Source organism: Monomorium pharaonis, chromosome 6, assembly GCF_013373865.1.
Source record: "Monomorium pharaonis isolate MP-MQ-018 chromosome 6, ASM1337386v2, whole genome shotgun sequence".
In the NCBI taxonomy this organism is placed as follows: Eukaryota; Metazoa; Arthropoda; class Insecta; order Hymenoptera; family Formicidae; genus Monomorium; species Monomorium pharaonis.
Window position 1 is genome coordinate 2,492,329 of NC_050472.1, and position 23,136 is coordinate 2,515,464.

The 23,136-nt window shown below is 45.5% G+C and overlaps 1 protein-coding gene across 5 annotated transcripts in view; it reads right to left on the bottom strand.

The window, feature by feature from the left end:
- Positions 1–23,136, bottom strand: part of LOC105832399 (fasciclin-1) — a 231,126-nt gene that overhangs the window by 86,554 nt on the left and 121,436 nt on the right. For all 5 annotated transcript variants that reach the window (XM_028190600.2, XM_028190599.2, XM_028190601.2 and 2 more), the window contains exon 2: positions 3,029–3,164. In XM_028190600.2, the coding sequence (XP_028046401.2) occupies positions 3,029–3,164 (136 nt within the window). The remainder of the gene's footprint in view (positions 1–3,028; positions 3,165–23,136) is intronic.

Genomic DNA, 23,136 nt, shown 5'->3' on the forward strand with positions numbered 1-23,136 from the left:
GGCTGGAGGGTGGATAGCGGAGGCGAGGGGGGCGGATAATGTAATTCTTGACAATCTCTTTCAAGACGCGTCTCGTAAAAAGTCTTTTGCACGCGGTAATCTCGTTCGAGCTGTTTGCTCTCCAATACGTCGCTCGGGCGTAGACAAAAAAAAAAAAGAAAGGATAAGGCGCAGCGATTCGACGAACAGTCGACGAGGAATAAAAGTAGCGCGGCCCGTCATCGGCCACGCTCTCTCCTCTTCCTTCGTTCTTTCGTCGTCTACGTTGTCTTCGTCGTCGCAAGCTCCGCGGAAAAAAACGCCTCGGGCCGAATAACATTGATCCAGCAGTGGCTCGTGTCAACGGAGTCGACGACCTTACGACCTTTGATTATTTAGTTCGAACGATTCCCACGGTGGTCTCCGAGGTAATTCGTCGGGGTGACTTGCGACCGTGTCCCCCATAGGAAGGCGGACTTAAAGAATAAGTTACGCGCGAATACATCGTTGACAGTCGCGGAAGAGCGCGGTTATTACACTTTTATCGTGGGCGTTATATACTTTTATTATGGCGAACGTGGCTCTTTCGAAAACAAGGTAATTTCTCCAAGATTAATCAAGTAAATAACTAGACTGTTTTTTTCAGAGAGTAACGTCTAATAAAGAAAGTTTTATCCTGCGCAGTGCCCGCCAACACGTAAAATATAGATTGCGTAATGTCTACAATTCTCGCAAATTAGATATATATGTATAAATTTAAATTCAAGTATTTTTTCTAATATTCCAGTTAAATGCGCAAATACACTTGAACTAAAAAAATTTAATCCAATTGAAAAAAATAGTCGAATTACGCAGAATAATTCTGTTTACGACAGAGGGTGAGTTCAGTCAATGATTTCTGATAGAGAGCAACCACTTTTTCTCTCAAGCCTCACGATTCCTCGTATACCTTTTACTTTAAAGCTCGCATAATATCGTTGCGCCCCGTGATGCTGCACTATGAAACGCTCGTTTTCCGGCGCGAGGCGAGGGTCCGCGCGCGACTTAGCCGCGCAAATCGGATTAATTATTTCCCGGCGGTGGCCGGTTGCGGTGGCCAAAGGCGCGGCCCTTTCTTATCGTCGGGTTTAACGTAAGCACTTGGAGGTCGTGCGCGCGAACGTGTCCCACAACGTGGGGGATGTGTTTGCCTTTCGGGGAAGGGGTGGGGAGGGGGGATCTTCGCAAGATCGATGGCGCCGTGTCATGGCGCGGTGCCGATGCGACTATCCATGTAAGCGTTGCCGCCGTGCCATCCCGTCGTGCGGCAGCGCAAACATTGCACGTCGAAATTACACACCGCGCGACATCGCAAACACGGATGCGGACGCGAAGACGACGCGAGGCGTAGGCGAGGCGAGGCGAAGCGAGGCGAGACGAGGCGAGGCGAGACGAGGACGCGCCTAACGAGGCCCGTCGTCGCGTTTACCATAACCCGCTAAGGATAATAAGGATTTTGATTGAGCAGGTTGTTTGCCGCGTCCCTCATTGATTAAAGACGATCATGCGATACGCCGCTCGCGCTGCACGATAAAGATACGTGCGTCGTCGCCAGGCGTTGGCGGCTCCGGCTCTACTTTTTTTTCCAGCTTAAAGTGGAACGCTTGTTGAAATCTAATCCCTCCTTGAAAAACTTTTTGATCAAAGTAGAACGAAATGGCGCGGAAAATATGACTTTTCACTGCTGAAATTCGTTTTCCTTTCTCTTTTTCCTTGTGCATTCTTTATATGACGTCGCGCCGAGAGAAATTGTCATCTTATCATAACTTAGAAATTCACAAAACCGTGCACATGGCTTCTCGTCAACGGAATAATAACACGCAAATGTTAAAAAGAGGTTCTGTCTCTCGCGGAAGGGTTTTCTCCCCCCGGAGTGGGAAACGATTTCACGAGAATGCGACCGCTCTGCCTGCGCGCGCGAATTCGCTTCGATTTCCGGCTGGCGCGCGATAAAGTGCAACAGGGTGCATTAACAGATTCTGACGCGTTGGCTCGCTGACGCCGCGCGATATTAGTCAGCTGTGCTCAATCGCAATAATACCCGTCCTCCCTCCCCCGCGCGGTTCCCTCCTCCTCCCCTCTATCAGGATCTACATCGATGAATACCCAACGGACGCCGAACGGTCCGTAAATGCGGATGCGTCGATAACGGATTGCCGGCCACCACTCTCCATTATCCTCGCGGTGGCCATCGAAGGAGCTCTCTGAATTACGAAAGCTGCACATCCGAAACGCACCTGTATCGAATGCGACTTCCGCCGATCCGAGCGCGGGCTTTGCAGCTCGTTGACGACGGATGCATTACGGATGCATGCGCGGCAGTGGCCGCCCGAGATCAAAGGGCGAAATACCGAAACTCGACTCGACGGAGCTAATGCACTCCGGCGCGTGAAAACTGGACGAAGAAAGGAAATAATGCAGATGCGGGTGGGCAACGGCGAGGGGGAGGGAGGGGGTGTGCTCCGCCAAACCGTGGAAATTGAGTTTCAACGACCGTGTCGAGAATTTTCCCCGCGTCGCTCTGACACGGCCTACCCCTGGGGAATGCCGCACGATGCAATAGCCAAGGCAACGAAATTTTCTCGATTGTTTGTTGATTTTGCAAATTCGTAGTTTCTGCGTGTATCGATTTGAGTATCGCGTCACGATTATTCTTTTTTCTATTACGTATTATTAAAATTCAGAAAATATTATTTTCTCATTATTAATAGATATATATCCAGCTTTTCATTTCATTGTACACGAAGAAAATTTTGTAATAAGAATTACTATATTATGTACGATAGTAACCGTGGATCATAAGAAGAAATTTCAGAGAATTATACCATAAGTAGTGTAAAATACTATGGTAATTTGATGAAACACACAGTAAACATTTTCATAATTTCTTTATGGTCCGCGCTTACTATTTACCATAGTAACCATCTCGTATTCTTGCAAATTGCTATCAAATAACCGATGTTTGTATATTTTAAATTATCAAATGGCATAAATAAAAGTTTCTACTTACACATGTGATACAAAACCAAGTTCTTCAAACTCCCATTGTACTTTTGAAATGCTCGATTAGTCGGTGCAAACACGGTCACATGGCGATACGTGAGGGTAGTATTGGCTACTTGACTGGCTTCCAGGAGTTGGTAAAACTGCAACACAGAAAAGCGAAATATGATTTTTACAGCTTGTTCGATTTAGTCGTCTCTTTGCTAATCGATCAGCAATTAACGAGCGCATAGTATATACGCAAAAAAAAGGGAAAAACGCTCACGGCGTTATAGCGACCTCAATCGCGCACCTTTGACAAAATCAAACAATTGCTCGCTCAAAAGGATCTGCTTACAGGAGGTTGTTAAATTAATCATTATCCCCGCATGATAAAGCAGGAAACGAACAGCCCGGTACGAGCGATCGATTCTGCTCTTCTGACATCAGGCTCTTATTCGAACCCTTCTTCTACGCCAGTAGAGAGAGAGAGAGAGAGAAATACATCCAACGGGAACATGCCCCGAGCAATTCGCGTCAACGGGGATTAAAGTCGCAGTTCACATCGGGTTGCAAGCCTGGGTGGGTTCGACGAGCACGCGCGCTAAAGCATTTAATCCGACGTGTCGGTTGAAATTTTCCGAGGACTTTCATCTCCCGCAGCGGTCGCGGCACAAAGGAACCTCGTTAGTTATCAATGCTTAATTAGCCGGATGTAGAGTCCGATCTACCGGGCGGGTATTACGAGTCACCCTTCCCGCCGCGCGCCGTACCGACTCCTCCTCTTTCTCTTGTCGAGCGTCGCCGGGGAGATGAGAGTAGAAAAAAGAAAGGAAACTCTGCCGCGGAGAGCCAAAAGCCACCAAACAGTTTGCAATGTTGAATATTTGCGCGATATATTCCTTCGGAGAATCTGCTATCCACACCTCGCATTTAATTGCTGTATAATTATAATGCAGCATTTCTTGATATAACGTAATAATTATTACGTTATAACGATAACTATTGTGCCGTAACAATGCGTTGTAACCCCAACAAAACATTTTAATGAGATTTAATTCGGAGCTTTCGTAATATTTCATTTGCGCGTCATTTATGCATGTCACTTATTCGAACACGCGTGTGCGAGAGTTCTTTGGAACGCAGAGAAACGGATTCGCTCGCGTTTAGACGCAGAAAAAGTACGCCCGGACAGTATGATAAAATCCGGCGACTTTGTCGATTTTATGACGCGTATGGCATTCGAACAAGTTTTACCGCACAAAAGCGTCGCCGAGGCTTCTGATTCTCGTAAAACTCCGCGCGAGTATCGTAAAAACGCGATTATTTCATCCCATTGCTTGAAACTCCCGCACTACTGGCAGAAAAAGAGAGAGAGAGAGAGAGAGGGAGAACTATGTCGGCACTCGGCTATAATAAACTGCTAAAGTTTTGTACGCGTAGGAGGCGTACCTTGCCGGTAATTTTTCCGCCGCCCTCGCTCTAATACACTCGATCTTTCAAGTCTTTCGACTTTGCTGAAGTTAATAGAGCAATTTTGCATTTTTCTCTATTTCTGTGATTCACGTTAGAATTGCCCTACATTTGGCATTAAGTTCGCTTGTTTTATTTAACGTTAAGCTCGTGCTCACTCACAGTATCATTTTTACAACTAGAGAACAAAAACCCCAGTGTTCGTTTGCTTTTGACTCGTTCCCTTTTCTTTTCTACTTATTTATTGCTATAAATCAAGCGAGAAACGTATTGAGACGCCAGGATATATGTCGTGAATTGCTTGGCAGATTTACGTATTATTAAAGCCATAAGTTTCCGTAAGGCCGCGGACGGCATTGTCGGAGGCGGGAAACTTTGTTACCACGGTCATATATGCTAATTAGTACACAGTGGGATAATTGGTAGGGAGATTCGGAGTAGGGTCTATTAGTTGCATCGGTCGGTTGGTGGCGCCGGCCAGGAAATTTCTGATTAATTAGTGGAAGCTGTGCGCGAGGGCGCGGTCCATTTAGCGTCTATATTCTGTGATGATTGACGTTGCGATATGCAAATTGAATCTCTTGGAATCAGAAATAATGCGGCGCGACGCGACGAGACTTGTTACTTTGAGGGGATGAAATTCGCGAGGACAGGAAACCCTTTTCCATTCCGTGGGCGATGGAGGCCAGTTCAATTCTCGTTAAGGATAACGGCGACGCGAGCCCAATTTATGAAAAATAATGGTGAAACATGGTTGCAACCTCCTTTATCTCCTTCGCCCCTTATCCTCGCGGCGCTCTCTTATCCCCTTTGCCTCCCTTTAACGAAGCTCTTGAGTAATGGAGACATGTCGTGACTCCCGGCAATTAATACGAGTTGGTTCGGCGAGGCGAGCCCGACAGAGCAACGGGATTGGCCGGGGATAACAGACAAAAGAAGAAAGAGACAGGGAGGCGAAAACAGCCCTGCGGATAGAAAAAGATTTCCAGCAGGACGGTAATCGAGACGTCGTGTTTCGCGTGTCGATTGTCTTGCTAAAGGCAGGAGAGACTTTTATCGAATCAAGTATAATACCAAGCATTCTAGTGATTCCACAATGAGTCGCGTTAAAAACTTCAGTTTACTAAAGTCGCTAATCTTGATGCTTGGAAGCTGCCACAAGAGATTAAATAAAAGACGCCTCTGAAAAGATTTGATCGATCGAAACGGTTTTTTTTTTAATTCTTATCTTACCTTTTTTTTACGTGCTTGGACAAGTTCCTTGATTTTTGAATGGAAAAAGACTGTCGTCTCTAATGGACTCTGACGGTCGAAATAAACAGTTTGAAATTTTTGCATATGAATTCTGTTTGCGCTCGAGCGTATCTATCAATTTTGCTAACGAGACTCCGGGTTTCGCAAAAGCAACGTTTAATGAGTTCATCCAGCGCAGGGCAGGATATTATGTATTATTTATGCGAGCAAATATTCGCATTTGTAAATGTTTCGTTTTCGCATTTTCTGCCCGGTGAATAAAAACAATCGCGCAGCGTCGCGCCGCGTCGATGGGTTAAACAGGGGATAAACTGATTCTACGAAGCGCAGCCGCGCCAGGTCGGAAACCCGGGGAGCATCAAAACGAGCCGACTATGGAAATTAAATTAAATCGCACGCCAAGATATATTTTCTATTCTCCCGTTCTCTCTCCCTCTCTCTCTCTCTCTCTCTCTCTGTCTCTCTCGCTGTCTCTCCCTGGCGCTATTTTATCGCATTACGTGCTTTCGAAATATCGCGCACGATCAGAAGATAAATTCGCAGCGACGTTTGCTTGTCCCGTAACAAACGCGATATTGCTCCTCGTGCTCCGACCATTTCCCGAGGCTTTACACTTAGCGCCGTATCGGCGAACAGATCCCGAAGAATCTGCATGGACGGTTTTCGAAATTACAGACGACCTGCGAAAAGCCAGTTTCTGGCGAAGATTTACGTCCCCGAGCTAAAATTACGCGTACAATAAATAAACGTAGACACGAATCTTAATGTTATGTTCCACGTCTTAATTCATGTCTACTATGTTTCAACCTTCGAGGCATTTTATCTCACGACATACATCAGCGTTATGTTACCGGTTATATTCGTTTAAGCCGCGTGCACTCGCTGCTTTTGCCACGGCAAAATATTTAATGAACGCGCTCCACGTATCCTGCTTGTATTTTTAGTTATTACTGCGCTTATCACCGCGCACGTTGATGTAACACAGCGCGAAAAGAATAATAATTACTTTAACTCTCATATATCCGATACCTCGGTGTACTACGCATAATAAACGAAAAACTCGGCAATTTACTTGGCAATCCGATAATCAATCGGATACAGGCTGCTGAAATTGGCGATTGTATTTGAATTGATTCTCGAGTTTCGTAATATTTTTACGAGTCTCGTCCCCATCATTTTTCGCGCTTCATCGTCCCTCGTTTACGGTCCCGTTTTAGAAACACACTCCCTTGTCACACGTTGCATCACGTCTTCGTCGCGAATGAAATGAAGCACGAAGTTCGCGTCAGTAATTATGTTTAATTACAATCAACGTAAGGAAGGGGGAAAAAAACGAGAAAAGAGAGAAAGAAACGCGAGCGGCTTCGTGTTTTTACGAGCGAGGTTTAACACGAGACCGGGGGATCGAGTTGCGCTCGCCGGTAAGATGGGAAGAGCAAAATTTAATTAACGCGAGCATACGTCGAAAGTTTTCTGCGCCCGCATTTCGTTCTGCGGAAATGGCGGCTTAAATTCTTTTACGGTTGCGGTAATAAGGGGACATTCGATTCGCTCCCATCTCCGCCGTTCGTTTCGTTTGCGAACGTTATTCCGAGGCGAAAGAATGAGAGGCCACCGCAAAAAAAACGCGCGAGCGACATAAAGCTGCAAAACACAGTCTGTGAAAAATATCACACAAGTTGTTAATCAAATGCATCTGATGAACGAGGATCGTGCATCACCTTTAAGTCCATTACAGTAATAAGATATATCGTACATTGGGGGATGCCCTTAAACTTTTCGCATCCCTGATCGCGTGGGTTGTTTATCGCCGCTTCTCGCCCTTTTATTGTCTCCTCACAGCGCGCCCTCGGCGAATACGAACATTTACACGAATGACTGAACTTTCATTCGGCGTCGTAGACGAGATGCGCCTTGCCGTTTACAAGTCAACTGATATCGTCACTCAGGCGAGAGCATCACGGATTACACTCACGCGTCGAAGAGCCACGATTAATCTGCATATTATTATGCCAGCTCGTCCGTACGAGCGCGCTTTAGTGCCTTTCGCAAGTTCACTGAATTATAACACTTATAAAATATATTTTCCCCGAGCGGAGATCAATGCGGCATGAAATAAAAGTGAAACTTTAACCACCAGAATTTCGCAAACATTCTGAATGTCTAACGCGCTGTTGTTGAAAATTTATACATGCATGTTGCAATTCTGTAAAACATTTCAAAATTCTCGATTTCAAGGGAGGGGAAAAGGCTGCATTCAAATATACGAACACTAAATATTTATAAGGTTCAATGCAATCGCCTACTCCCCGCGACCGACTCATTAATGATGCTGATGTCCGCCCGTTATCCATATTTATTTATTATATGACAAAGTGATTCATCCGTGATTCACGGGGTGATGGATTCGGATGCGCGCGATCGCATGCAGATTAATGGTCGCGTATTTCCTCGTGTCTCCTCCTCTCTATCTCTCTCTCTCTCTCTCCCCTCTTTAAAATATTCAATCTAAAACCATTTGACGCGCGTACAATAAAAGAGGCTCGCGTTGAATGTACTCGAGGGTGACTACGGAGATCGAGCAATATCATTTTGACACAGCAGTCGAGAGAGCATCAGCTCGATGCAGCGACAATCGAGATCAATATCGTCTCGACGTATCCGTCGTAAGAGCGACGTCACGAAGCCAAGAACAACATCTTAGCAGCCGTGCTTTAGTTTCCCCTTTGATACAACCTGTGCCATTACTACGTGCAAATTACTTCTCGATTCGATTCGATTCGATATCGGGGCCGTAAAGCGTCCCTGACTTGCGTTTGATAACGCCTGTGTTGCTATACATTACACACGTGTGTATGCGTTTGCACCCCCGGAGATATATCGGGTGACACTAAAATTAACCCTATTATTGTGTAAATTCTTCGATCGATTTCTCATAAGATGATGATTAAGTTCTCCAATCAAAATATGAAATCAGAAACTGTATTCGTTAATTTAGCTTTTATAAAATATTAATTTGTGATTTAGATAGACAAATTTATACTCGCTAAACTATTCAATGTTAAAAATTAAGAAATAACGAGACAATAGAGGAATAAGTTGATTTTCTCCGAGATGATGAAGGAAAGCGATCCTCGTAGAAGGAAACGGTGTAGTCGGGTTTCGAGGCGCCTTGTATACAGAATGCGCGATGCCTTATGCATATCGAAAGCCCTGCACAAGATGCATTATTGGGCGCATTATACAGAATGGCCTGTTGAAGCAATTCCATTGTAAATTGAGTGCGCGTTGGTATGAAAACGCGCGTTGGTCGCGCAGAAGAAGGGGCTTGACTTGCCACAGGCGGCGAAAAGGATACCGTGAAAACCGTGAGGGCGGCAAGGGGAGGGTTGAGGGTTGCTTTTGCCCCGGAAGCGTGAGCCGGTAAAAGCCCTTATATTGAATACGTGGGTCACATCTCAATATCTCGATGCACTTACTCGCGCCACCGATATTTCGCCTCCGGGGGTCGCCTGAGAGCATGACGCGCGATGCAAGAGTGGTTTTGGTGGGGGCGATAACCGTAGCGACGTTCTCGAAGATTGAAACAGACGGGGAAAAGCAATGGGACAGTCGCGAAATCATAATTGATCTAATTGCGAGACGTTTCACGAATTTGTAGTGGTCGGTTTTTCCTGAACTTTATGACTTTCGATAGCGAGCGGTTGTAAGTAGAATAATCATCTACAAAACGCGTTTGAACGTCATTCAGCTTGAAACGTCTTTCTGAATGAAGTTAAATATGGCATTAATTCGAGATGCTTTCGAATGTGCGAATCGATAACGTCGGATTTACGAGATTTCTTTTTAATGTAGCGTCAACAATTCATCACAATGTTCATATACGTAAAAGTATTTTTAGTTTACGACAGCACAAATGTCACGCTAAAATATTGAACGCCGCCCATTAAATTTTCATATAACGTAATTCTGCGATCGTCGCGTACTTCTAGGTCATAATTTTCCGCGTACGGTTGGGAAGTGTATTTACGTGCCTCTGACTCATCGTCACGGTATCGTCCCCTTATAAATAACCTGGAGAAATAAATTTCGGACACAACGAGGGAGAGATCGCCGACTGGCGCCATCGAAACGACCCCTCAAAACCGACCCCATCGCGTAGGGGTTCACGATTTCCTTGGATGTTCCGCTATAATGTCAGATTACTCGCATTACTGGTACTTTCGTACTTTAATTTTCCGATTTTTATCGTCAAATCCTTCATCAGCGACGTTCGAGTAAATAAACTAACAGATTACGTAACGGTAATAAAGTGAGAAATTCTTGATAGGGTGTTGGCAGAGTTTAATCGAAAAAAATAACCCCGAAGAATCGAGTCTGGCGGCCGTCGATGGCCGTAAAAATGGACCCGATCGATTCATACATATTTCATGTCGTCGTGATGAACATTCATCATGGGCCATCCCGCTGGTAATGTTATTTATGCTACATGCCGAAACGGATGGCGCGCTGGTTACTTAGCGATATGAAAATTCTCGAATTACCATCGTCGAGTCGAGTCGAGTCATCCGACCGCGCGCCGCCGCCGTCTCCGCTCGCGACTTTCCGTCTTCGTCGATCGATCATCCGTCCCTCGTATTCGCGAAGCGTTTTTCGTATCGGGAACCACGGAGGAGACTGATGCACGATGATGTAAGACGATCTATTCATCTCCCCCGTGACTTGGCAAACCAAATGTTTTCGAACAGGCATTTAACATTTAAATTTCCTCGGGCGACCGACGATGCACGACTCGGAAGTGTTCCTAAAGTTTTTATACGATTTTATCTATGCAACGATTAGAAATTGTAAGATTCTAAAATTTCAGAGCGCTCGCGGACATGTATGACAATTTAAACACGGGAAATGCCAGAATCTTAGACCTGAGTCTTTAGAATCAGTGTATTATTCATTGAAAGAAACAGTGAATAATACAATTACTGATGATCATCAGTTATTAATAAAGAGCTGCAAATCAGTAAAATTTCATTGGTTCAACGTAGACAGCAGAAATCTAAAGATCCGAAGAATATTCCGTATCTTTTTAGTCGTCCGGAGCAAGCGACGCGTCGATCAATCATCACGATTTAACAACCATAAAGTTAATTAAATCCTCTACAGATTGTCCGCGCGATAACAAACTGCCGAAAAATTTAATTTGAATGTAATAAATGTACGGTAATTAACTACAATCAATATTTCACGGCGATCGCATAATAATAATACATTCCACGGTGGAATCAATTGAATGGGAGGGGTGACCTCCAGAGGATTTCAACGGATTCGCGACGTGCGTCCTTAAGGGGTTAATCCGGCAGCGGTAATTAATGGCACAGCCGCATCCGAACGGAAGCGCGCACGCAGGACGCTAAATAATTTAGCGCGCGTCCCCGTGACGATGCACGCATCGCAGGAAGCTAAAAACAAGGAAGCGGTTGTTAATCCAGCCGGACATTACCCAGTCGAGTGTTATCGTCCTCCGTCTCTTCTCCCTCCCGCCTGGTTGCGCGCGTTTGCACGCTGCGGTCCCAGACCTCATTAACAATTAGAATTCGCGGTGATTATGCCGCTAATTGGTAATCAATATTCAGTATAACCATTAAAGGCAACCGGCCCTGCAACTGAATATCGATAGGTCGACCACCGTACCGCCGCCGAATTCGCAGCCGGCTAATGTAAGCGATACCGCAGGAGGGGGACTGAATCGGAAAGTAACAATGGCGCGATCCCCATCCGGCGATATCGAATACGCGATCCGTCTTGGGAAGTTGTTCTTCACGGTTTCCACGTTAATTTATGGACGGGAAACCAATCGAGCCTGAGAGACGTCTCCAATTGAATTGCGTCCTTCATACTTCCATGCTACGCGCTAATCGTGAATTCTACTCTCTAAATGGGAAATCGGTCTATTATTCATTGATAGACAGTGAATAGTCTTCCTGCTACTTCCTACTTCTCGCCAACTATATCAATCAGTGATACATGCACTGTATTTTCGATCAGGAGGAGTATCCTCTTCTTAATCGGAATCGCTGAGAGACGGTGAAAGTTCATTGACGATTGCAGCTATAAGTATAACCAAACTATAATAAAATTTCGCTTATTTAGATTTAGAAAGTGGAATGTATTTCTAGACTGCTCGTGATATACGCAAACAGACAGATCAAACGGATTTAAGAACTTAATCACGAATTAAAACATTCGTCGCTCCTTCGCGACGCTCTTCGCACAGACTTTCTCGCGGTAACTTTAATTGAGTGAGTTTACTACAAAGTTAGTCTATAACTCGCCTACTTTTCGGATGTCTACCGACGCAAGAAGAGGAGGCTCCCACGTGTCGAGGAAGTGAGAGGGGGGAGGAAGTGAGAGAGGGGGGACACCATCCATACCTCACCTCGCCTCCCGATCAGCCCGCGATCAATTAAAACTTCACCGAGTTTGATTTATCGAACGACTTTGATTGCGGCTCCGTTAAAAGAGGGTACGCGCACGCCGACACCAATTTCTTCTTCCAAGCTTATCTGGAAACTCTAAAACTTCTGAAAATGACTCAGTCGCCGTCTACCACTTTATTCAATTATGACATGTGTCGTGCTTCTCGTACTTCTCCATTATATTTGATTAAAAACAATAAACCAGAGGGATGTAGTAAATTTTCAACGATGCTTATAAAAGCTTAAAAGCTCCCTTGTCTCCCAAATTTTTACAATACATCTTGGATAAACAGTACTTTGTATATTGAAAAAGATAACTCTTCTTTCATTCAAGATAAAGGCAGAGATGATTTTTACAATACAATAAAAAATAATTTCCTCATCTAGACAATTATAGTTAATAACAGACTAGATTTTTTCTAACTGACGATGAGAGAGACTCTCTCGGGTCGCTGTCGATTCATATCCTCAAGTCCACGGACTCTGGATTCCGACCTGGAATTTCGGCCAAAATAGGTGGTAATTTTGCAGCTGCAACTGTACTACGCCGTCGCACATCCGAATTACTCTGGGCGAGCGCGAGCGGTATCGGGATCCGCCATTCCCACGAGGAACTTCGCTCCTCGTTTATCTTCATTATCGTCGTATCTGTCCCTCGGTCACGGGCTACGCGAGCAGGACGCGACGCGACAGCACTCGCGTCCGCTAAACTCGCGCCTCTGTCCACCCCCTGGTGCACGCGCGTATATAAACATTTTGAATATTTATGAAACGTTTATCAGAGAACGCGCACGATGCCCCGGCCTGGGCTATCGATTCCGCTTTCCGGATCGCGTTTGATTTTGGACGACCGGCCTGCGCCGGCCGGCGATACCATCGACGTCGACGTCGGCGTCGGCGTCGGCGTCGGCGTCGGCTTCGGCGTTTCGCTCCGCCGCGTACAACGTTTTTCCATTTACCCGCGACACCGGCGTTTGCTACAGCGCGACGTACTACGCAACGGCGCGGCGCTCTATTTTTCCGCTATTTCTCCTTTGGTCGCCGATGAGGCGCATAAACGGTCTACTCTCTTTCTCTTTCATTTCGACGTGAGTTTGTCCCGCTTTTGTTTTCCATCCGCTCTTTATTCCCCCATCTCTTTGTCTCATCGTCTCCGTTGCGCTTTCGCCGAGTTTGTTCCGCCTCCAATACTCTTTTGCATTGGAGAACCAGCTGTATCTTTTTAGATTGAAATGAAATAAAATCAATAAGTAATTTTTACACTTATATGAATCGAGTATTTTAGATTTTACGTTATTTAGAGATTCAGGAGCTTCAACGACTAATTAAAGCACGCACCGTGTCTATCGCTTGAAATAAAATTCATTTTAAAAATGGAACGGAATATATTTTTAAAAATATTTATTGCATTTAAAATTGTCATTCTTCTGTTCCGCACGATTCCAGGCTTCGGGTTTGTTGGCACAGAGGAATGTTTCAATTTGCGCTGCGTGCCATTTTGATGCCTGATAATCACGATTGACGGGGTCGGGTCGATAAAAAGCGCGCGGCACTTCGAACTTTCGGCATATTTACGACGGAATTGATTTAGGAGTTACGAGCGCGACGTGGGTCCGTTTAAAAGCCGGGCAAATAAACGTCGTGTACATAACGACGCCACGAATCCACGAAAGGCTCATGGGGTAACATGGCGGGGTTTGAAACCTCTCAACAGGATGAAACTTGATTTACTCCGGAGCCAGTAGAACGGGGAGGAATCCTTAGGAGTGGTAAACAAGGGACCGAAGCCTGCACGTAAACCTGCGCCACGGACGACGTTAACCCTATCATGTTCTCGACGAGCCATTTCCATCAAGAACGTTCGCGTCGAACGTTTCATTGGTGTATTCCAGAATTTAAAAATGCATAATATAAAAGGAAAAAAATCCAGACATAAAATCGAGCGAGCTAAAGTATTCAAACGTCAAAAAGAGCGAAAATGTTGAAAAATTCCGATTATGCTGCTGCCTTTTGGAGGAGAAACCTCGAGTGCGAATTATTTCAAATGTTTTTGGTTAACAATGCAATGTATAACCATATAACAATTAGAAGTGCGCGCGCGCGCACACACACACACACATACACAGAGTGCAGCGAGAGGGAAAGGTAGAGAGAAAGAGAGGGGAAGATAACAAAATAAACTGCGAGCGATAAAGCGGCGCGTAGAACGTGCAATTTAGCGGTATGTAATTAAACAAAAGCACCGTTTCAAAAGGCACCCACCGGAGAGACGATTAGGATTTCAATACGACCGCATTCCGCGGTACATTCGAGATGCGTCTGCAAAAAGCGCATTTGTAATCCAAAGAGAAAGAGCGGAGGCAGGAAGCCCGAATTCACATGTGAAATAATACCGTAAATTGGTACAAGATAATTAGATTAAACGATACGTTTCGCGATCCATTAGCTAATTAAATCGCGGGATTACGTTTATGGTAATTAACAATCGTGTTATAACGGCACGATCGTTTGTCCACCCAACGGGGTGCACGACGATAAGAATAATATCGTCATCGATCGCGAAATAATAAACAATTAGCGCGGCTCGCGTCGCTGATTAATTCTTCTCATCCGCTCCAAGGGTTTAGGCGCACCGCGCGCAGCTTGATTTATAGTCCCGTTTACTCCGAATGGAAATCTCGCCGCGGTTACTCTTTTCTCTCCCTTTCCCCTCGCGTCAGACTTTAACGGCGAAAGGGCAAGGGATCCTTCGCTGAAAGGTTGCTTTATCCTTTTCAAGGGCGCCGTTGCGCAACGCTGACAGACTCTTGGCAACAATGTCCACGTTTTTTTCTCCCTATGGAAAAAAAAAAAAACTCGCCCCTTTCGTTCGCACGCGCGAATTATTTCGTTCTCGAGAAAATGACGCTCTTTGGATGATTTGATAATCCTGTGAAAACAAGCGAGCTAAAAGTGGTCTTCATTTAATGGAAGATCTATCTTTTTGAGGAAGAAGCGAAGATGGTTGATTAAGCAAAATTAATGCGGGAAGAACTTTTCTCACGAAGATCTCACAATTTTTCAGACGTAGATACAATAAGAAAGATTCGGAGTTTAAAAGAGAACGTTGCACTCTCGGATCAGGCGGTTCCAACTTTCCGAACTTGAGGCTGGCAGAAAAAGCGGAGAATCAATATCATTTTCGTTTGCTTTACAAACCTACCGAACTCCATCAAAAAGCGAGTCGCCGAACACGAACTGTGTTCGCCAACGTTTCTTGTAAAAGCGAATGGCAAAGCTATTTTCCCTTCACTCCCTCTTCTCCCCCGGAAAATGTTTGGCCATTACGATGAGCGACTTGTCGCCGAAAGGCGTTTCAAAGAGCCGGGATATCAGAGTCTGTGGGTCACGCTAAAGTAAAACTCGAACGAGACTTTAGGTAACTTTTGGCCGAGGCGAGACGATACGATATGGGGGATGGGGGGAAAGGGGAGAATTGATCGCCGGCAACGTAGCGTATCGCGAAATCTACCCTCTCGTCTCGCGAGCGAGGGTGCGCCGCGTCGAAACGGACGGGGCGCGCACTTTTGCCCGATTCACTTCGCGTCTTCTTTGTGCGAGAGCTATTGGCGACGAGGCGTGTCGGAGTGGCTGTTTGTAGCGTCAAAACGTCGGGCGGAATCGACGCTCCGGAGATCGTCGAGCTATCGAGGGATGTTTTTGGGACGTCGAGCCGGATCTGCGCCGCGGCGGCTTCGGTCGTGCGAATGGAACGCTGGAAAACAGCACAGACTTTCGGCTTCTCGACGGGGCAATTTAAAACTTCGAAGACGACCATTTTTGCCGCGGATCGACGTTAAAGAGGAGTCGTCCTAAAGTCATCTGTTTTACCGACATTTTTTATTTTAACTAATCTTTTGTTGAGTTTTTTCTAAATAAAACTCGTATATAAATTTCTTGCTGCTGTGAACTTATGTGACTTGACAATCCTGTTCTCTTCGTCAAATATTAATATAAAATAGGACATTTTGATTTCGATAAAATTGTGCGTAAGAGATAACACAATGAATAATTTAATCAGGAAAAAGGGAGGTATTAATATACATCACTAAATGTAAATGTGTATTTAGTGATATATAATCAATTTTTAAAAATACATTTAACCACCGTGGAATAAAGTTTCAAATGTGTTTCACGAAATCTATTTTTTGAAATAAACATTTTCATTATTTTTCTGGCGTATAGGCGATCGCTGATCATTTTGTACTTTATGTCGCCGAAATGTATATTCACGTTTGCGACATGCGTCTATTACAGCACCAATGTAATTAACGGACATCTTGATCATTCATCTATCATCCCGGAATCAAGCGGACGCCTTCGGGCATCGCGTGACAGACGGCCATCTGGCCCAGGGGTTCTCAGTAATCGCGACGTCGTCAAATTATGAACGGGTTTGCGCGTACCTCCCCCGTCTCTCCGCGAATAAAGCTGTTAATTTTCAGATGGGATTAGGGTCAGACAGTAAACAAATATAGCACTTATTGACAATTCGCAAAAATCCCTCTCCTGCGCTGTCGTTTAAGCTCAGCGGGGGGGTTGCGACAACGGTGTTCGAGTATCCCTTATACCCAGCGGCGATTAAACGACAACTGTCGCGAGCAGCATCCCCGACTCCGTTTACGTCGCATCTGCGCGTTCTTCTTTTACCGAGCGATCCCGTTCAATAAAATTGTCCTTCCTCTCTATGCTTTGGCGATCGTCGAGGAGGAAAGTCGATGCAACGGATTATGATCCGATAACTCTGGAAGAAACAGCTTCCGGGATCGGTTGACCCCGATTTAACGTCGGACTCAGCTGGTGACCGGAAAAATTGCTTGACGGCAGTGTTCTGCTGATCAAATCCTCAAAGGCGAAAAGCTCCTTCGAAAATAAAACAGATCGTCAGCGAAACCTCGATAATAAAATCAGTAGTAGAAAGGACAACGAGTAAACGGGAAGTGTCCCCCATTTTATTATGCACCACGTGAGACACCATTCTCTCCCGATATTCGAAAACTTGCTGACCTAAGAGATCACGAATTTAAACATTTAAGACAACTGTGACAATATAGGAAAAATTTGTTATTTAATAAACATTGAGTTCAGTTGCGTTTCAATGCAAGTTGCATACGAGAGAACACAGGTTATACAGACCAAATAAAACGTCTCGGATTTTTATGACTTTTTGAAAGAAAAGCCACTTGGAAAAATATTACATAATTCGATTTCTAAGATACGTTCAATATCTTTCATATTCTACATTCTGTGTGCTTGTTTTTTATTTTCCATTTTATTTTCAGTTGTTCCATTGTACGTATTTATAAACGTGTATATGAATATTAATTGCGGAAATTTTTTTCACAAATACACTCGCCACGGGAAAATCCCAGACCGGTTAAACCCTGCATTTAATTAGACCCATCTATGCATCTTTCTGAAACACATCCTCATTTGCACCGCGTGTGAAGTAACAGGCGCTGAACATGCAAGAAATTTCCTCATTTTTCTCCTCGAGGTAAAAATGTATAAAGTATGCGTTCACGCATCACGGGTGTATTGCTTGTACATTGTATTTCAACGAACATTTATTCGACCATGTAACGGCGCTTTGTCGCGCAGAACGGAGTGCCCCTTGGCGACGTACTTTACCAATGACCGTTCTTTTCGAAAACCAACAGCGGCAATAGCCGCAGGCAGGCTGGCACCGGCAAATGCCTTCGGCGCCGAATTTCAAAGGTGAAAGAGCACCAGCTCGGCTACAACCCTTTTTCGATCGCGCAAAAAACGAAATCGCGCACACCGCGACGACGATGCGAGCTACACGGTTACATCGTCGGTCTTCTTTTGAAACGCGATATAAAACGCGCGCGTTTCCCCGTTTTCTCTCTTCTCGAATCCATACATTTAGCCGGCGCGCGCGCGCGCGCGCGACTGTGCGCAACAAAAAAATTACGAGAGTAGACTCTGCAATCCTGTTCTTGGACGCGGAACAGGAGCAAGCCAGCGGTGGCTGGCGCCCAGCGCCCGCGCGTCCCTTCATAATTTTCCTCAGCGCGTGAATCTTCCATGCGGCCTGCATAAATTTCGGGTGGTGCGCGGACGAATAAAGAGAGCTTTAAAAAGCTCCGCGAGTTTACCGAATGACGGTCGCGAGTACACAGGAGGAAAAACAGGAAGTTCTGAAACTCAGTGAGAATAAAAAGATTAAGAAAGAAAAGGAACTGAACGAGAAGTGGAATATTGTTTTAATTGCGAGATCGCGAGGATTAAAATATGCGAAGTGTATGGCATGGGGAGAAATATGTTGTTTGTAATTTTCGACAGTGGTAATAAAGTTATTTATGTATTTGCTCTTGCTAAACAGTTTATTTTTATATTTGTTCATTACATTATAAAATTATAAAATTATATGGAGTGCTTTTCAACACACTTTTCAGTTAAAAAAAAAATAAACATTTAGAGAGAGAGAAACATGATATAAACTTTCATATAGCATAAATGAAGATATTCAATAGTTTATTTTGAACTCTAATTCCATTCAAATACTCACTCATTATTATTTCCAATTTATAAAATAAATTCTTATCATATTCAATTGATTTTATAACGTAAACAATTATCTGGGACGTTTTCTACCCTCGAACTAGTTTTAACGAATCGACACTACGAACGTATGAGTCATCAACTTGTTTCTATTATACAAATATTGGATTTCGGAATCCTCGAATGAAAAGTAGGTATGGATTTTGGATCAGTAAAAAGAACTGCTGTGACATGAGCTTCATATTTTTTAACGCCGAGATATAAAACATACCTCGCTGTCCTCGGATTAGCGGATGATAGAGAGAGTAGAGGGACCGAGAAAGAGAGCGAATCGATTATACGGGGCATGTATAATTGTATTTTCTAACGCGCGGACGGGTCTAATGAAACGTGTCTATTAATTAGCACCTAAGTGTTATGCCGCATATCCATTAGTGATAATCATGTTAACTAAAATCAGGGAATCAGCGAGCGGGGCGCCGATAGTGTTTAACGCGGCCGGGCTGAATTATCGGATGTCTCTGGTAATTATCAGATAAATATTACACGGCGTATCCATTAGCGACGATCGTGCTCTCGCCAGCTAGATGCGGGATTCATAAACCGCGCCGGTGTGTGCGGTTTATGCGTCAATACGCTATAAACAAGCGGAATCCGCGAGGCACCGACTCACATTGCGTTTACACATGTTCGCTCAATCGTAATTATAGGTGTTTCGTGCATTATGTTACATATCGCGCTGAAATATTCGCGGCACGCGGGACACCCGTTTTGCGCCGGTTATTGTCTTTTTTGAGCGCGCTTGTTACGCGCCTCCGCGTTGCCCCGACGATAGATCCCCCCCCCCCCCGGTTTTTGTTCTTCAAACGCAACCAGCACGAATTCAATCGCGACGGCGATCTGGCTCTCTCCTTTTCGTTAGCGTTTCGGTAACGAGTCCGCGAGTGTTAAACTGCGTAAATTCTCATTTCGTGTACCCGAACTGGCCCTTGCAATGCGATAAAATGATTACGTGATCGGCACTCGCGAACATCGGCCCTTTCATCGTCGACTCGCGGGCGACCCTCCGCAGATTTCATTTCACTCTATACAGGACAAAAGGCGACGCCGGCGCGTCGCCATCGGCGCAAATGGCGGACGGACGAAGACGCGAAAACGTAATAAAGCCGATATGGTCCGTGGACGGCGGGGACAGATTGGAAAGTAACCAAACGACTGCTCCGCCGAAAGGAATCGAATAACACGAAGAAGGGGTGAAAGGAAACGAATGAACGGAAAGAGAAACGACGGGCGGCGGAGAGACGGCAAATTGAAGCTCGCGTAAGTGGAAAGCCAATTTGGTGTTTCTTGTTGTGAAAATAAGATCATGGGAAATTATTGGGTGTCGTAACGACGGCGACGGCGACGGCGACGGCGACGCGCGGGCACGGCACGTTCCCATTTCGGCGCGGATCGGAGGAGGAGACACGGTCTCGCGCGCGGACGTATAGATAGATTCTTCTCTTTCGTAACGAGAAAATTGGAAACCGCTTTGTCGACGTATATATCCCCGGGATGGGAGATCCGAGGGTGCGCCGACCGACCGATATTTCTGGCGCGATGTGTCAATACGCTTGCGTTCGATTCCTCCAAGCCGACGAGGCGGAAGGTTCATAATCATCGGGCCGTCGCGGCTTAATGCGAAATAATTTGCGCACGCAATTGTGTAATATATTCATACAGATATACATCATTTCGAGGTCGAATTATCTCCCCTTTGTGCACACGACACGAACGTATTCCACCTCTCCGTAGGCACGGATTCGGATGCGCGCGGACGTGTGTTGTTTGCACATTGAGATAGGCAATCGGCATTTTTGAGTATCGTATAATATTGTGAAATCTGACCGCGGCAAACTGCAACTCGGTTCCCGGGCTGTCCGCACGTTTTTAATTAAAACGCGACGTTTAATGAAGAATTTCGATAGACGCGGAAGCGCGCGGACGATTATATTCCGCCGATTCACGTCGACGGACAAATGATCGCCGTGCGCATTTGCACAACCGGCGCGTATATGCATTTTGCAGTCGTTGCGGAAGGGCGTTTAATTTATTCTCCCCCGCCCTCCCACCCCCCCCCCCCCGTTAGAGCCGCGCGCGGCGAAATTAAATTTAGGCATTTGTTTACGCGCGCGGCGTACTGCGCGCGCGACGAGATTATCGGCCATCGGCTACCCGACGCCCGGCGTCGTCCTGTCGAAAATGTCCGACCGCGAAAATGAAAGCGGACGTGTCGCGCTTTCAGACATTTCGCAAATTTGCGGCCGCGCGCGCGCGTCCAATTAAATTAACAAATTCCATTTGCCGCCGCGGCGATTACTCCCGCGCGCCGACGTCGACGTGACGATACGAAAATAATAATAATCGACGGAGAGGAGAGGAGGAGCGAGAGCCGAAGAAACGGTTCTTACCCTTCTTGGACTAACGTCACGATTCTCCAGCGACGGCGATCAATTTACCGTCCCGGCTACATTAATAATGTCAACATCTTGGTTCACACTCCCGAAGAATAATATTGTCCCGCAATTACTTCCCGGTCCGCAGAACCGAACGGAGGTAGACGAATTGTACAACGGGGTTTCCAAGTGTTTGCACGAGCGCAGCAATAAATTCTCATCGTCCCTCAACCGCCCCGTTGAATGATGCAAATGTAAGCGCGCGTGTTGCGTTCTTAAAAAAAAAATAACTTCGCACTTCTCCTCCCCTTTATTAACCCATAAAGTCCCAGGCAGTCTGTCCGCGCCTTTCTATTTTTAAATCCTCGTAACTCGAGTTCTAATCAAACTTTTTAGACCGCAATTTAAATGGATAAAAAATAATAACGAGCGCTATTGGCGCTCGCGAATTTTCGCGAAGGAGCCACAGACTGGTGTTTTGCATTTTGAAATTCCCTATTACTTATCGCTTTATCCCATGGAAACCTCAAGTGGGATATACCGTTCTCTCCAGAATTTACCGAAAGTGCCCCCTTAATCGCCGTGAAGACAAGAAGGTGCTCCATCGGTGATCGTATATCAAATTAGGTCATATTTTACACGCGCGCGCTCACGCTTGTGCAAGTACGGGCGCAAAAGCACACAACGTGGGCGCATGGAAGTAGGTACGTACCAGTCCTACCGTTCGTTACTGACGTTCGTGAACCGTATAGTTGGAGGTAACTTTGCCTCCGCGCGGGATGTGTTTGCCGGTTAATTTTCTGAGTCACATTACACGCGCATGCAGTTACGGGAAATCGTGCAAGGCGATGCGGAAAATTCTCACCAGATACTTCTCAACAGATCTCGGAGATTCCTCTACATATACTCTTGATATTGTCTTTTCGACGTCTCTCCTCACGCCCCACGGTGCCGCGGAGACGCACTTGGAAACTTTTCGCACGCGAGAGCAAGCGGGAGCACGCACGAATTTCCGGGACAAATTCGTTAAACGCGCAATAAATTGGGTAACTTTACACGGCGATTATCGCAGTGAGGTCTCGGATAGCATGACGAGTTTTTAGTTAACATGGTCGCAGTGCGGAATGGCCTTCGTGTAGACAGCGGGGTCCATAATAGACCGTAATTGCCTCTAATGAAATATAATCATTGTTTCCACGCTGCTACCAGCGTTCTGTATTAAAGCGATCCCGAAACTTTGTTTTTGAGTTATTTATGAGATTAACGTGTAATGAAATATAGTCTCGTTTATGGCAAATATGCCCGCCGGCGCTAAAGGGATATATACACAGCGGAAGTTTATATTCGTATAAATTCCAGAGCGTTGATTGAATTAATTATTATTTCGAATAGCAAGTATTACGAACCGGTCATTGAGCGGTGGACAGTGTGTCGTGTACACATCGCGCGATAAATAAAACACTTGGACCGATACGCGAAAATTTATCAGTTTTCCATCTAACTTCCCTCTTTTTTTTTCCCCCCCTTTCTTTTTTTCGTTCACTCGATTTCGCACGCGGATGGCGGGCTCTCATCGGGGAAAACGCCTGACAAATTTATCTGCCACTATACCGCCGCTCTGAAGGACAGCCGTTACGTGTACCACGTACGGCATCTATTGATCCTCTGTCGAGTATGTGAGGACACGTTTCTGCTTTTGGGCTATGGTATCGAAAGCACGAAAGCACACGTTCGCGTAACCATGAGCCCCATCCATCGAATGGCTCAATAGAAATCGGCCCGGGATCCTGGAAAATGTTAATACGTATCTAAACGAAACGTACGACGACAGAACGCCACCTGAGGCGCAAACTGGAAATGTCCCTGCGCGTTTGTGTTGTAGTTTAACGAATCTAGCTAGATGTATAGCTCGGCTCCGAGGCGGAAAGGCGAAAGTA